The sequence below is a fragment of the Corvus brachyrhynchos genome, unplaced genomic scaffold (assembly GCF_000691975.1).
Source record: "Corvus brachyrhynchos isolate BGI_N302 unplaced genomic scaffold, ASM69197v1 scaffold21, whole genome shotgun sequence".
NCBI classification, from domain to species: Eukaryota; Metazoa; Chordata; class Aves; order Passeriformes; family Corvidae; genus Corvus; species Corvus brachyrhynchos.
The window spans coordinates 6,085,791-6,100,989 of record NW_008236924.1 but is presented as its reverse complement, the minus strand read 5'-3'; the positions used below and the strand labels follow the sequence as shown (position 1 = coordinate 6,100,989).

Sequence of the window (15,199 nt, the reverse complement as noted above, 5' to 3'; positions counted from 1 at the left end):
GTAAATGGCACCGCCTCCTTTCTGCTGCCCGCAACAGATGCGTCACCAGTACGGGATTAATCCCTCCCAGTTCCTCATTATGCAGCTTCTTGCTTCGGATTCCAGCTGAAACTTTCGGCAGGGTTTCAGAATTTCCTGATCTGGAAGAAAATCGCTGGTGCAGGACTCCTGGAGGGGTTATTCCTCATGGGATTATGGAGTTGTTACCCTGGGGTAGTGCCCAACTCCTGAATCTGGGCATCAAAGAGTTACACGAAACTTCAGTTTTCTCCAGCAAGACTTTGTATAAGTTGTTCCTTTTTTTGAAACTTTGTTAATAATTGTTTTTAAAGTTAGTGGTTTTTCCCTTTGCGCAGTGGCATAAAGGATTTTTGTTCCTTGAGCTGCACAACCTATTTCAGTTTAGGTTCTGTGTCAAACTGTGCATTCCATTTAATTTAACCCTTCCTGACTTTGTACAGGATCAATAGTGACATTGAGGGTGTGTTTGAATGTTCTCACGATGACATAGCCAAGATCCTGTATTAATTTGAACAAAGCCTAGTACAAATCTGCATTTCTGAGGTTAGTAGCTCCCTCCTCCTTTCCCCCAAACACAACTGGCTCTGATCCTGAATGTGAGCTGGAGGAGACAGTGTTGTCCTGGCCATCTGTCCTCATTCACTCCAGCCTCTTGCAGGGATACAGTCAACATACCTGAATTAAATACTTGCAGCTTCAGCAGAGTTGCTGATGTGAAAACAGATGCAGTCTTTCTTTGAGACTACAGTTTCCTTCTTTTCTCAAACGTGGCTGCCTTTATTTCACAACTGAAATAATAGGAATTGCATTTTGGAAAGCTTTCACGGTACAGTTGCATGCTAAAACAGGGATAACTGGGAAAACAGCCAGAGCAAGCAGATATCAGGTGTTTCATCACAGAACTGGAAAAGCAGGCATTCTTGAACTACTTTTTCGAAAAGTTAATGAGTGAGTGGTGCTATAATGATGCCCAAGTTGCCAATTTTTGGCTTTTCCACTGCTGAATTTCTTGTGTTTGGTTAAAATGCCCTGGGAAATACTGATCATAATCTTGCACGTTGAGAAACTTGCTCTATCTTCAACTACAACTTTCCTCTGTATTTGATGTTCTTGTACCCCCTAAAAATAATACAAGGTTGCAAAGAAACTGAGAGTGGATAAATGAGGCAACACTCAGCAAATTGATTCACTCATTGTGCTGAAGGTGTGTGATTATTGGATAATGTCAGTCAGTCCTTTCAGGTTCTCACAATGTTAATTAATCTTTCTAGTATTTTTCTAGAAAAGTGTCTTTTTGGAAATACTCTTTCTCTTTTCACAAGCAGCATTAGTTGTAAATCTGTCTTTATATGCCAGATGCTGCTTGAGAGGTTTCTCTGGGCTGCTGGAATTGGTTGTTGACTTTCTGTGTGGATCTGGTGATGCTTGAGGAAATCTAAACCGGCATTCTTAGGTTTATCTTCTTTAAAAGGAAGCTGAGCAGGGGACCAGCACAGTTCCTGTGACAAATATTAAAATGTTCTGTGTTTAGTAGAAGTAGAATTCATGATGCTCTGAATCCAAGTCAATACTTAGGTCACTTTGCATGTGTCATTGATAATCCATGTGCCACCATTGTTTCATAATAATACGCTGTCACATTGGAATAAGCTGTTCCTGGCTCAGCGTATTCACAAGGATGAATCAAGCTGAAGGAAAGTCAGTATATTTGGTAAAATTTCTGTAATGTGACACCTTTAAACAACAGCAGCACAAGAATTTGATAGGAAATGAAGGAACCATGCCAAGCTTTCCCCATTGCCATGCTTTATGAAGTGAACTCAGCAGCTCTTTTATCTCAGTGCTGCACATCCTGGACACATCAACGTGAAAATTTGTGTTTCTCATTTAAGAGTGAGGGACTTTTCCTCTATTTTTCACCTCCTTAAGTGGTGCAGTGGCCAAGATCAACTTCCTGGAAGTTGCATTATGTGACTTTGCCTCACTCAAGTGGTCTCTGCTGTGGTTCTGTGACTCACAGAGCTGAGAGAATAAATGAGGTAGGGATTGCTCATTCATTTGGGGCTCCTGTTCCTAAAGCTGAGTTCTGCCCTCTAGATGTGATTTCCAACTTAGAATTACAAGAACACATGTTTAGAGTGTCCTTAAAGTTATCTAGAACCAAGCACTTTTTTTACAGCCTTTAATGTTGATTTGATGGAATTTCTGGCTCATTGCAAGAAACTAATGAGCAAATATCTGAGTTTTTGAGTTAAAAGTTTAATGTTTCTGTGGGGTCAACAGTGAGCCTTCACCTGTCATGGAGGGTGAACAAGGGGCTTTGGTGCTTAATTCCACTGTAATAGAACATGTTATTTGCACAGAAAATAGCAAAAAAATGAGATTGGAATGAATGAATGGGAAATTTTATTCTCTGCATATTTAATACCCTTTTATATCTTTAAGTTTGCTATTTATTGTTTCCTGGAAGAGCAGCAAAGTTTCTGAACTTAACCTTAAAGTTTCACAAAACTTTCATTAATACTCCAGAATTTTTTTTTAAGCTGTGTTTTGTTCTTGATGTCCAAATTTTACTTAATTATTACCTTAATTTTCCCCCAAAGGCTCTTGAACCAAGCTTAACATTGTGACAGTCTGCTGTGCCTTTAGGACACAATGGCCAGGCCCCAGCATTCTGCTGGGCTTATTCTCATTGTTCTCACTCATCAGCTGCCCTTTGCTTTTTTTCCTCTCTTTTTCAGTGACAAAGCAATTTGAGCTGTAATCTTGTTAACTGGGCACTGATCCTATTAGTTGGGACTATCCACCTCTATTCCCCAATTCCTGCTTCTGCCTTGGAGGAATGCAGCAGAGCGTGTTTGATTTTTTTTTGTGTGTGTTTGTCCACAGTGTAACTCTGTTAAAGCTTTATTCACAAAAGCAATTATTCAAATTACCTGGGACAGCCTCTCTTGATTTCTTTTGCCATTTATGGTGTTCATCAACTATTGGATGTATCCTTGATGAAGATCAGCTGTTTGTAAGTTTAAAAGCAAAAAGCTACTGACTTAGTGGGGTTTTTTTGTGTTTTTGTTTTGTTTTTTTAAAGTTCTCTTGCAAACGAGTAAGTTAATCTCTACATTTCTGAATTTTCCAATGCAGTACTTGCAAATATTTTGATGTAGAGAAATTCAGAGAGAAATTCTCACTGAGTTGAGTTTTCTGGAAAAAAAATTATCTACAATATTTATGCTTCTGGTTGATTACTGCCATGTTGCTGAATAATTACAAACAGCAGAATCTGCCCTTATACATCTTCATTAAATACTACCTGTAATGGAAATACGTGGGCAAGGTTGGTAATCTAAGAGTTACCACAACCAAATTTGCCTTAAACACTTGAAACGTTGATTTTTTTTTTTGTTAGCAGTTCTTAAAAATCTGTAAACACACCTCTCAAACACTTTCATTTTAAACTGTTTTCTCAGTAACTTCCTGCAGCATAAAACCCCCCAACCAACCACCAGAAAAACCCAAACCACCATGAGAAAAACAGAAAAATACCCACTAAACCCACAAGAAACCCCACTCCCCGCTCCAAAAAAAAAGAGGTTCTATCAATAAAGCCTACTATTAATTAACTTTGTGTTATTACTTAATGCTGCATATTGAAGGGTTCAACCATCTGATAGGTAACCAGAAGCCTCTTCTCATGGCTCTAAATAAAATGGAAGGTAACCTTTTAAATGAATACCTACGGTTCCTCCATTAAGAAAATAAATATACTTAAATGAAATTTATTTCCTGTTTTCCACCAGTCTAAACTCTTGTCTTAATTGGTCTTTGTGGACTTTGTCAAAGCATCCAAGAAGAGACCACAGTTTGAATTTTTTTCTCCCTGCCTTAACTCAGTTTTTGGAGTTTGAGGTCAGTGTTACTCCTGTTTGAAGCAAACGATCAGCAGAGATATTAAAATGAATAAAAAAGAATGCTAAAATATCCTGTTCTTTGGTGCTGTTTGCTGTCCCCACTGCGGATTAATGGTTCACCTTCTCACTGAACTGCAACTCCTGCCTTTTACAGGGGAAACTCAACTCCTGACTTCCTCCCAGGTGTTAATGCAGTTTATTAAACAGCTCAGCAAAACAGGGAGTCAGCTGCACGTTTGCAACATAACACTGGGCAGATGAAACCACCTCCTTGCTGAGGGGATGAGTTGTGCTGGCATACTTAGTGTATTGCTCTCAGAACTGTACAAAAAGTGATACAGAATTTTATTTATAGAGTGGAGCCAACTCCATAGCGTAGGGTGTTCATGGCTGTTTCTTTATTTAGTACTTGGGTGGCCTAATTCATGCTCTCCATGGCAACTAACGTTAGGTGACATCTGCTAAATATTCCACTTCAGGATTTCAGTCATGCCATATTATGTGAAGTTCATTTATATTACTCCTGGCTGGCTAACAGTTAAGTGCTTTTTCCAGTTTCAGGGGAGATAAAGCAGAAATACAAAATATGTGTCAATTTAGAAATGAAGCTTTGATGGATTACCTTTCTTTTATGTGTTGCTTCAGTGTCTGTAAGACTCGGTGTATTTTTACAGGCATAATTCACTTTCCAATTTGTCTGCACTGTCATTATTTGTCAAGAGATGTCTGTGCTGAGAACATGGGAGAACATGGGAGCAGAAGGGGCTGAATCAGTCAGGTGCAATATCACAACTTTCTAGGCCAGCCGAGCAGTGCTCATGATTGTGTTGTTGGACAGAGAGAGCCTCTGTGCCTAAAGATAATGCTTGTACCCACAGGCAGTCAACTGCCAGGTATTTTTCCCCTGATTTCTGTTAATAACCTTTTCCCTCTTCCCATCCTCCTCTATCTATAAAGAATAATTGCATAACTCCATAACTGCCTTGTGTGCTGTTTGGATGCATGATTGCAGAGGTTACAATCTTCCCACCTTCCTTGAAGTCTCTTTTCTGCCCTTGTTGGGATTTGGATTTCCTTTCCTGAGTTGGTGACAGGGTTTGCAGCAGTGATGCCAGTTATTTCACAGTTCCTGTGCTGCGCTTTTCCTGGGTAGGATTCCTTGGTATTTTTCAGGGATATCAGAGCTGTGTAATTACAGGGAGGTCAGTGTTTTTCTCTTTAGTCACGTTATCTGACTAATGCCCAGTTCAGAGAGTTTTGTGTAAATGGCTTAGGGCTGGCAGGAGTGGATTACAGTTCCAGAGTGTTCACCAGATCAGTACCATGTGGATTTCTGTAGGATGTCTGAGTCCTTTGTGTCCACGAGGCCTTCCAGACTCACATATTCACCCTCATGTGCCTGCTGACTTGTCAAACTTACTAATTAAGTGATCTCAGGTAATTCTATTAGCAAGTTCTTTCCAGCTTGCTTCTTCACCTTACATTTTTGTTCTAACAGCTTTTTTATCCACCTTAGTTCTTTTGACAATCTCCATTTCTGTCACGAGAACTCTTTCACTTGTTGCTTGAAAACCCAAGTGCTGGGAAACTTAATTAAATAGGATTACATGGAGTAATCATAGGGTCACACACCATAATTTATGGAAATGGCAGAAGTTTATGTAATGTCAAAGAAGTCAAAAATCTCCCTTTTTGTAATGGGAGTATAAACATTTCTGGAAGTGTAAAGATTTGAGTTTAAATATGCCAGTGTTGGAAGCATTGTCCTTCCCTGCAGTGAGGCACCAGGAGATATTTTTTGTCTCACAAAAGCACAGCCTCCTGTAGTTGTGTTTGTAATTCCAGGTTGCCAGAGCCCCTGTGGGAACAGTCAGTGATGGAGCTGACAGAAGCCTTTAGTGGAGGATGGGTTACCTGGCAAAGCAGGTGTTGATTGAGGAGAGCTTTTATTAAGTGGGAACAAAATGGTCTTGGCATGGTTTGTCTGATGGTGAGAAGAGTTTTTTGTGGCACTGAGCTCATGTTCTGCTTTTTTATATAAGCTGTAAGCAAAGTGAGGTACCCTTATTGCCTCCATGGCTTCAGAATTTTGGGATTTGGGGTTTCTTCACCATTGAGTAACAGCCATCATTTACTAATTCAGTCATTTCCTTAATTTTGATCTAAATATGGTTGGGGTTTTTTTTTATATGAATCTTCTGAATCCTTTTATTGATTTCTCACCCATTTTTGGTACTTGTGCTGGGTTTGTTACCTTGTAATTATTATCATTGCCAGTGTAGTGAATGAAACAGGTGGTTAATGACTGGAATTGGGTGAGTGGCACACGAGTGTGAAACTGGGCTGGAATTTCATGGCCAGTGTATGCATTCTGTTAGCCCTTCACCCCCCTTTCTCTGCTAGTTGGCCTAGTTCTGTTTGACCCTTTCAAAGGAAGATGTGAAAAAAATGCTATAATAACCAAATGAAATGTTTTCTTAGGTAAAGCAAATAAAAATTCCGTAAAAAACGAACCAAGCAATAAACAAACACTTCCTCAAACGTTTCTTTTGTCCTTGACATTCTTTACAAAATATACAGTTGCTGAAATAGACATTATTGATTTTTTGAAAGATGCAGCTCTGAAAAGGCAAAAGGATTTTAAGTTTGGGTAGAGCTGACTACAACATTTGCCACCAAGTCCTAGATATACATCGACACTTCACTTCCTTGTCTCAAGGCAGTCAAGAGAGTTTAAAAAACCACCCCATGGCAGTTGAAGTAAACATCCACTTGTCGCATGACCTGACATCATACCTGCTTTGTTGTGTATTATTTGGAAACGAAACGCTTTCAAACCGCTGTGTGGTGTGACTTAGATGTTCCCACAGAGCTCAGATACTGAAATCCAAGATGTTAGAAAATGTCAGCTCTGTGTTTTTGCTGGGGTAATAGATGAGGCTCTCAAACCACATGATTTGGAAACTTGGTGACGTGGCCAGTCTTGGTCTGTCACATAGACAAGTCACTCAAGTCAAATTAGGGTCACTGTGCTCAGCCTTTAACCATGCTCTGATAGAAAGCTTCATAAAAGAGATTTACTGTATTCTGACTAACTGGAATAGTTTGATATGTAGCTTTAAACAGATGAGGGAAGGGAGAATGATTTTCCTGCTGGGAGCTTGGGCACACCTTGAAGCTCAAGTAGGTTTGTGACATCTGTATCAGATGTTTGTGTGACGCTGCCCGTTCAAGGGTAAACGGAACTATTTATTCCTCATGACTGTGTCCTGTTAATGTTTTGTCTAAGGATGTAAAGCACAGTAGGAATCAATTAGAAAAAGACTAGGAGAACTTTTTCTAGTAAATTAGCTTATCTTCTTGAGATAATACATTGTGTATAACTAAATCAGAGTAATTACCCACCCAAAGTGAGCTCTCAAGTAGTTAAATCTCTTGCTCCCGCTTTTCACTCCCCTCCAAAACTCTCCCTACTTAAAATGTGTTGCTTCCTCAACTTTACTATAAGGGAAAGAACTTCCAAGTGTGCTGACAAGGGTCCATGGATCTCTATCAGACACGTGGGCACACTTGTATTCTGAGATGCCAGTGCCTCCTAATAGTTGCCCAGGGCTTTGTATGGATCATTTCCTCATATTAGTAGATAATACCAAGTTTCCCTGTAGATGAAGTATTAAAATTCATGAAGATCTCTTTTTGGGACACCAGCTTTCATATATCCTAATAGCCAAGTTTTCCTAAGAAAAGACAAGACTTCTAATTAGTTCTTTAATTCAGAGCTGCCAGTAGTAGCAGCTCCTACACCTTGAATGGACATGATGTAGCTTTACTTCTTAATCCCATGTTCCCTGGAAATGTTCCAAGGGAAATGAAAACTTAGTTGGAGTGTTAGCAAAGTAAATAAAACACAAGTTACTCTGATACCTTGGAAGAAATTCCAGTTGCCAGTAGTGAAATGAATAGGTGTCACAGTCTTCAGTGAGGAATTACAGGCAGCTAAACATGAAAATGAAATATTAAGAGGTTCTGCCTTATTTCTTTGTCTTGGAGAATTGGATGTGCTTTTCACCAGCGCAGAATGGTCAGGAGATGAGAATTTTCTTGTTCATACACAGAAATAGGCCAAACAGAGGTTGTGCAATCATCTTGAATTACTGCACTTACTCAGCAGACAGATCCCTGTGGAGGAACAAAAAGGTTTTTAAAATGTACCTTCCAGGGTGGCCTTCCTTTGCATCAGCTTCACCTTGTCTGTGAGGCTGTGACTAAATTTTCTTAGCTCCAGTGAAGGCTGATCTTTGATCCTTTTCCCCTACACTGCATCTCTTGGGCACTGACCCATTGCTGTGCTGAACAATTACGCTCAGCACCTCAATTAGAATTGCATCCCTTGAAGAAAATACTACTTTATCTAGATCATCATTTACTCCTTAGGATTCTTCATTTCAGCCCATTACTCTCTAGTTTTTTTCCCCAAGAAACCTAAGTTTCATAGGACAGAATGCCTAGGCAGGTCATTTGCTCCAATTTTCATTACTTTAGGTGACAGTAATGTTCCATTTTCACCTGTGACTTCTGGAGTTGTTTATAGAGCTGTTCTGTTAACATTTCATTTGAATGACTGCTTTCAAAATACATATTTTCTGCATCCCATTTTGATGCAGGGAATGAAAAAAGGTCGTAGACTGATCTGTAAAACAAGGAGTGTGAGCCACAGCTCATATATAACTTTTATCAGATTTATAACAATGCAGGATGAAGGGCATGGTATCTACTAGAATCCAGACAGTGGGAAGGTACAGGCCAGTAGTTCCTGAAACAAATCCAAATATAGAATCTTTTCTCCCTGCCTTTGTAAACATTTTATTTTACTACCCCAGCTAAGCTTGGAATCCTGTGAGTACCAAGGAATTTGTTGACTTTATCAGTGGTAACTATTTTCCAGACAGCCATGCATTGGTATACTGGAGTCATTGCCTAAAGTGGAAATACAGTGTCTGTACAGATGTTTAAGCCCCAGCTGCTACTTTAGCTGAATCTTGAGTTATTCTTTTATCTGCATGCTCTTATTATGAGATACATCCTTGGGGTAGCTTGTCTGTGCCACTGTTGTTGGGAAATTGAGGGCAATTCTCCATGGACTACTGGCAGTAGGTCCTTGACATAAGGATGAGGAGCTCAGAAAAGGGAAAATTGCAGCTTTCTGATCAACCAGGTGTCATGTCAGCTTCAAATGCAGTTTTTCACACACAGCTGACACTTAACCATAGTTATCTGGGATGTGCAGAAGGACTGGAGAGGAGAATTTCCAGCCCTGTCTTTCAGCTGTGGAGATTCACAGCTGAGATGTGCAGGAGTCCAGGGTGTGGCTCCAGGTCTGCTCAGGCAGCGTAGATGGGGAGAGACCACCCCCAGTTACAGATACAATAGAGCAGAGCTATGATGAAAATGTTAAACATGGATTGGAAAGGAAAATATCCATGGAAGGAATTCTGCTTGTCCTCACAGCATTGTTTGCCTTTATTTTTGCCCAAAATTTATGTACTAAGCACTTAAGGGTGACTGTCACAGTATAGCTGCAATTACTATTTTGTTCTATTTCTACTTTTGCTCTTCTGACACTTGAGTGCTCTCTGTGATGTTGAAAACCTGATAAAAAGTCTTTATATTCGACTTAATGGGACAATAGAACTTGATTGGCATTTTTAAATTGGGAAATAAATTAAGAAGTCTATGAGGGAGATGCTTTGGTCTGGTGCAGAGGAGTCAAACCCAAAAACAAAGCCTAAAGCACGTCAGGATGGCTCTGTGAAGGGAAATGATGCAGGAACAGCGAGTGTAAGGTGTCCCACAGATGAATTTCAGTCCAGGTGTTGTACACACCCCTCAGTATAAGGACACTGCTGCTTTGGTTGCATTTTCATTCTGGTGTTTGGTATTTCGGTCGTTGAAGTGTAGTAGCGTTTTCTCTTCAGGGAAAATTGCCAACTTGTGTGTTCTGGTTTGTGCTCAGACTTTTGTTCCCAGGAAAAATAAGACACTACCAGCATTAATTTCTCGTTAGCTTTCGAGATGGAACATTAGTCAGCAACGAGCCCTTGGAGCTGAGAGTGCTGGTGGTATCCTGGGCTGCATTAGGATTCCTGCTAATGCTGGATCATTTCCTTTGTTGCAGGTGGTATGGTCAAGAAAAGGACTACAATGTTCTAGTCATGGATCTTCTTGGGCCCAGCCTGGAAGACCTCTTCAACTTCTGTTCTCGCAGGTTTACGATGAAAACAGTACTTATGCTAGCAGACCAGGTATGTGCACACCTTGGTGGGAGCAGCTTCAGAGCCCTGAGGGGTTCTCTGCAGAGTGGGTTAAATTATTGATGCAGTGTTTTATACATCTAAGTGAACACTTGACCTAAATAAGGACAAAGTAATGGTGGTTTCTGTGTGCTCTGCCCTACAAAATGCACGGAGTGGGAGGGCACTGCAGCTGCAGCTTCTTCGTGTTGCTGCTTTAAGGCCAACTTCATTCAAATATTAAGACTGTTGTGGGTGGATTCACTGCCAGTATCACCATGGGGGTTGTGGTAGGGGGGCTGAAAGTCTGCACCTGTGGGTGATCTGATTCAATAGGACCTGTGGTGACAACGTGCAAGTCTGTCCCTGTTCTTACTGCCTGTCCCTGTGCTCTCACACCCTCCTGTAACCTCTAGGACCAGACAGTGAGCTAATAATAAATAACTGTCTTGCTTGTTTGGTCCTCACAGACAGTTCTTAAAGCTGTTAGTGGAGATGCCACTCTACCTCCAACATAATTAAGGCCTCTAAAACTCTCTTAAGTCTTTTTTTATAGCAGTTGATATTTTTCCAACTTGGTCATGAGAATACAGCATCTGAAACAAGCAGCCATATTTATTTCTTGCTGCTTAATAAATAGCTTGATTGTGCTGCCTTCAGCTCCTTGAAAAGCAGTGAGGGATTTTCAAGTTGAATTTTTCAATGGTAGTTGAAATTTCATCTAATATTACGTAATTGATGTCAGTACCAAGTTGTCACTTAGCCAGATGCTTGTAGAATCCCAGGCTCTTGGCCAAGGAAGCTCAAGGCATTTGTCTGGAGACAAGGTCAGCTGTCCCTGCTCTCAGCTGCCCTAAGAGGGTGATGTGCTTGCTTTAGAGAGCCATTTGCCTGCTCACTTAGCCAGAGTCTGGGTGTGACAGCATCTCCAGGGAATCCATGAGCGGTTTGTGCAGTATTCCTTTGGATGATAAACACTAATTAGCTGTCAGCTGGGAAACAGGCAGAAATGGGGGATATCAGTGCTCAGAAGTGGCTTTTAGGGCACAGTCCAGCAAACAGCTGGCAGGGCTGTGATGTAACAACTCAACTCAGGCCTGCAAGAGGAGTGAGTGTTTGAGGAGCTGCAGAGCTGTGCCACATAACCATGGGCTGTGATCTCACCCACAGGAAATGGGTTGGCCCTATATGATGACACAGATGTGCCAGAGTTTCTCCATGTCTGCACATATTCTGGGATCAGGGTAGCCTAGATATGACAGGATGGACCACCATCAAGTTGTGACTTGCTCCATGAAAACTGTTACCTGCAAAAGTGATGTTTGATGAATGAGTAACCAGATGAATGAGTAACGGGGACAGGGGGGAGGGAGTGAGCTTTAAAATTGCCTTGTGGTAGCTATAAAACCTTTGAAGTAATGAAAAGAAATTACTTTTTAATAGGATGCTATAGTTAGAAGCACGAACTTCAATATCTGGGAAATATTCAGGTATTTAATCTGCCAGATTCTGACCAAGATGATGGAATTTTAACATGCAAAAAAATAATTCAGACAGCATTTACAAAAATTGGTTTTCATTAAGCAAATACATAAACTGAAGCTGCAGAGGAAGGTAACTAAAAATCCATGCTTTCATTGAAGGTTTAATGAAATGTCTTGCTCTCTTTGAAATCTTACATGTTGCTGGTTTTTTTTACAGATGATCAGTAGAATTGAATATGTGCACACAAAGAATTTTATACACAGAGACATTAAACCAGATAACTTCCTAATGGGTATTGGGCGTCACTGTAATAAGGTTAGTCCAAAGCTCTTTGTTTCCAAGCTCCAGAGGGAATGCCTGTGTGATTTGATTCCAGCTGCACAACTTCTGTAAAATGCATTGCTAAAACTGCTATTTTGGATGCTAAACCACAGTTCTTGGGTGTGAGAACTTGGTTTTCTTGGTGTCCACTTGTAAATGCTGTGGGTCTCTGACCCACCCTGGGAGATGCACTTGATTGCAAGATGATTTCTAGACTTGCAACAAGGTTATAAACTAACCCTAGAGAATACTTGACTACTTCTCTCAAGATGTTTGTTGTCATAGCATTTTTTTCCTCTGTGTTAAAGTCAAATCTTATCTTTGGCTTTGGGGCTGACTTCCTAGGATGAAAACAATTTGTGCCAGCGTGGGAGCTCCTGACCTACCAGTCAGCAGGGCATTAAATGTTGCAGTGACAGACTGGTAAAGTCTCTTCAACCATCAGAATTGTGGATAAGCCCAAGAGCCAACATGCAGATGCCTTTATAAATAAAAGAAATGGTGCAATGATGTTGATGGAAAACTGTTAAGCTGTAGTTGTTACACCTTTTGGGATGGGTAAACATAGTCAGAAGTGCATGTTTCCTGCCTAGAAGGCAACTTTTTCATTTTATTTTTAGTTTTCTTGAGTGAAATATGCTTAATCCTGCAATTTGTATGTCGAGCTCGGGCAGACAGGCAGCATTGGCAATGCATTAAGCATGCTACTGATTAGAAATTAACTTCAGGACAAATGTACGTGATCAAGCTGTTTATTGGAAGCAAGATTCCCACTTATCTTCTCTATATGCCATCCCAGGATGTCTCATCTGGTTAGGCACTACCAGTAATCAAAATGTTTACCTTTGTTTGCCTGTATGAATGCCAACTTCAGGGCCATGAGCGTTAGAAGGGGAAAGCTTGGATAATGTGAGATAACAGCTCTTGTCTGAAGAGGTGCAATGCACTGAGTGTTTAGAGACAACCATTGTTGGAAAAGCTTGTAATTCCAGCTGAAAGACAATCTTTATGTAATCCTGTTGCTGTTAAACTTTGTTTGTTCCCAAGTTTCATACTTTCACTCTGTACAGCTCTATTTTTCTCTGCTGTGTTGAGCAGTTTTAGGCTCCTTAATTTTCTGGCATGACTCAAAGTAGAACTTGAAAACTTTTATTTTGGTTTTTTCCTAGTTTTAGTTTCTGATTTCCAATTGTTCTTTTTGGGCCATTTTTCTATACTTTTGCACAGTCATGCTAGGTTGGCATTGCTGCACTCCAGTTCATCTTGGTGTGGATTAATGGCCTAGAAATTGCTGCTGTGCTTACTTTAGAGGAGGAACACATTAGATTTGCATCAGCTGAAATGAAAGACAAAATTGCCTACAAACCATTAGATTTTTTCCCCATTGGTTAGGGAGCCATGCAATGATGTGGTGGTAAAACACTGTCTGTGGGCATGGGCTTCACTTATGTTTCAGGGGGTTAGAAATTAGGGAAGTAGTTCCTGACCCAAGTGCAAATTCATAGTTCTACATGAGCAAAATGTGGAACGGGTTCCTTTAGTTTGGAATCAAGTGTGCTTTTTCCAGGAAACACTTGCCACCATACAGTATTTAATGTTTCTTTTTGTAACCAAGTGTAGTTTTGAGGTTTTTAGAGATGACTCTACACAGTTCAAAGAAAATCAGCCACAAAGACTAGAACAGCATGGTAATCTTGTTCCAGTAGCTTCCTGTCAGTTATATTTAAAACAAAATAAAATTAAATTGATTTTTTTTCCAAATTTTAATTTGGTGATTGGGAGAAATTTTGCTCCCACCTTAAAAGATGAATTTCCAGCTGTGCTAGAAATAAGCCCTGCATGCTTATGAAAGTAAACTTTAAGGTGACTAAATGCCTTCTACCTCTTCCTTACTGAAGATTTACTTTTTCTAAATGTCTTTTGGGGGAAGGGCAGTTTGTGGAACCAAAGGCTGCTTTTGTAAGCAAAAAACTTGAATGTCCTTTTTTAATAGAGCCAAATGTCACCATTGCTATCCCTGGTTAAGGCAGTGCCATTTTGGAGCGGCTCACAGTTGAAATTTACCTTGTCCCATCTGTCAAATTTTCTCCTTGGAAAAAAAAAAAAAAAAAAGATATACTACTATAAATAATAAAAATAATACTCCAAAAAGATGGAAACATACAGTTTTTTTGAAAAGTACAGTGCTTGGTGGAAGAAGGATGGCATTTGGCTACCCTGTTCTTTCTCGAACGCCTCGGTGTTGCCTGTCTGCGCCGGCCAATGTTGCAATGTAAGCAAGACTGTTTGATGCACTGCCACCCTCTATTGTTTGTTCAGTGTTTAGAATCTCCAGTGGGGAAGAGGAAAAGAAGCATGACTGTTAGTACTTCTCAGGACCCATCTTTCTCAGGATTAAACCAGGTCTGAACTGTCTCCTATTCCAACCTCAACCCCAAATTCATGTGCTTTATTTTTGTTTTGTTTTTTTGTTTTTTTTTTTTTTTTTTTTTTTTTTTTGGTTTGGTTTGGTTTATTTTTTGTTTTTTTTTTTTGTTTTTCTGGAGAATGTAGACCTTGCAAAAGCACCTCTTATGTTGGCATTATTCAGACATACTTGGCAAACATGTAACATTACTAAGATGTTTCCCTGTGGCGCTTGTTTAAATTGTGGAATTATTTCTAAACTTTGATAGGGCTAAATGTACGTGCTTGATTTCAGGTGCAGGCTTTATTTTCAGTCGTTCAACTCAAAAGGCAATCTCCTAAAGATGTGGCGAAGGATAGACATGAAATAGCAGGGCTCCTGCTTGCCTTCCTGAAGGGTTCCTGCAGTTTCTATGGATGCATGTGGAGAAGTTCTGTTATCACTTCAGCCAGACTCCTCCCTGTGCAGTTTTTGTTCAAAATCACCCCAAATGTGTAATGAAGACTTAATATTTTCATCCATTGTGCTTAAAAACTGAAATTACTCCAACAAGCTGTGTCTTGGAGAAGCAGGAGCTTATCTTGTAGTGTATAATATATTTCTAACTCTTGAAGAGAAGATGAATTGCAGAGAGAGGAAGACAGTTGCCAGTTGGTAGCAGGACAGCTGGAAATTGCTGAATATGAATCACTGCTCAGGAGCTTGGCCATTGGTCCACAGCTTTCCACAGTAGTCTCCATGGATTAAATCCCAGGCGGATTCCTGCT

At 40.1% G+C, this 15,199-nt stretch overlaps 1 protein-coding gene across 5 annotated transcripts in view; it reads left to right on the top strand.

The window, feature by feature from the left end:
- Nucleotides 1–15,199, top strand: part of CSNK1A1 (casein kinase 1 alpha 1) — a 32,094-nt gene that overhangs the window by 1,474 nt on the left and 15,421 nt on the right. For 3 of the 5 annotated variants that reach the window (XM_017728229.1, XM_017728227.1, XM_017728228.1), the window contains exons 3-5: nucleotides 10,105–10,231; nucleotides 11,921–12,019; nucleotides 14,345–14,428. In XM_017728229.1, the coding sequence (XP_017583718.1) occupies nucleotides 10,142–10,231; nucleotides 11,921–12,019; nucleotides 14,345–14,428 (273 nt within the window). In that variant the 5' untranslated portion in view covers nucleotides 10,105–10,141. The remainder of the gene's footprint in view (nucleotides 1–10,104; nucleotides 10,232–11,920; nucleotides 12,020–14,344; nucleotides 14,429–15,199) is intronic. The other 2 variants (XM_008629004.2, XM_008629003.2) reach the window with 1 other exon arrangement.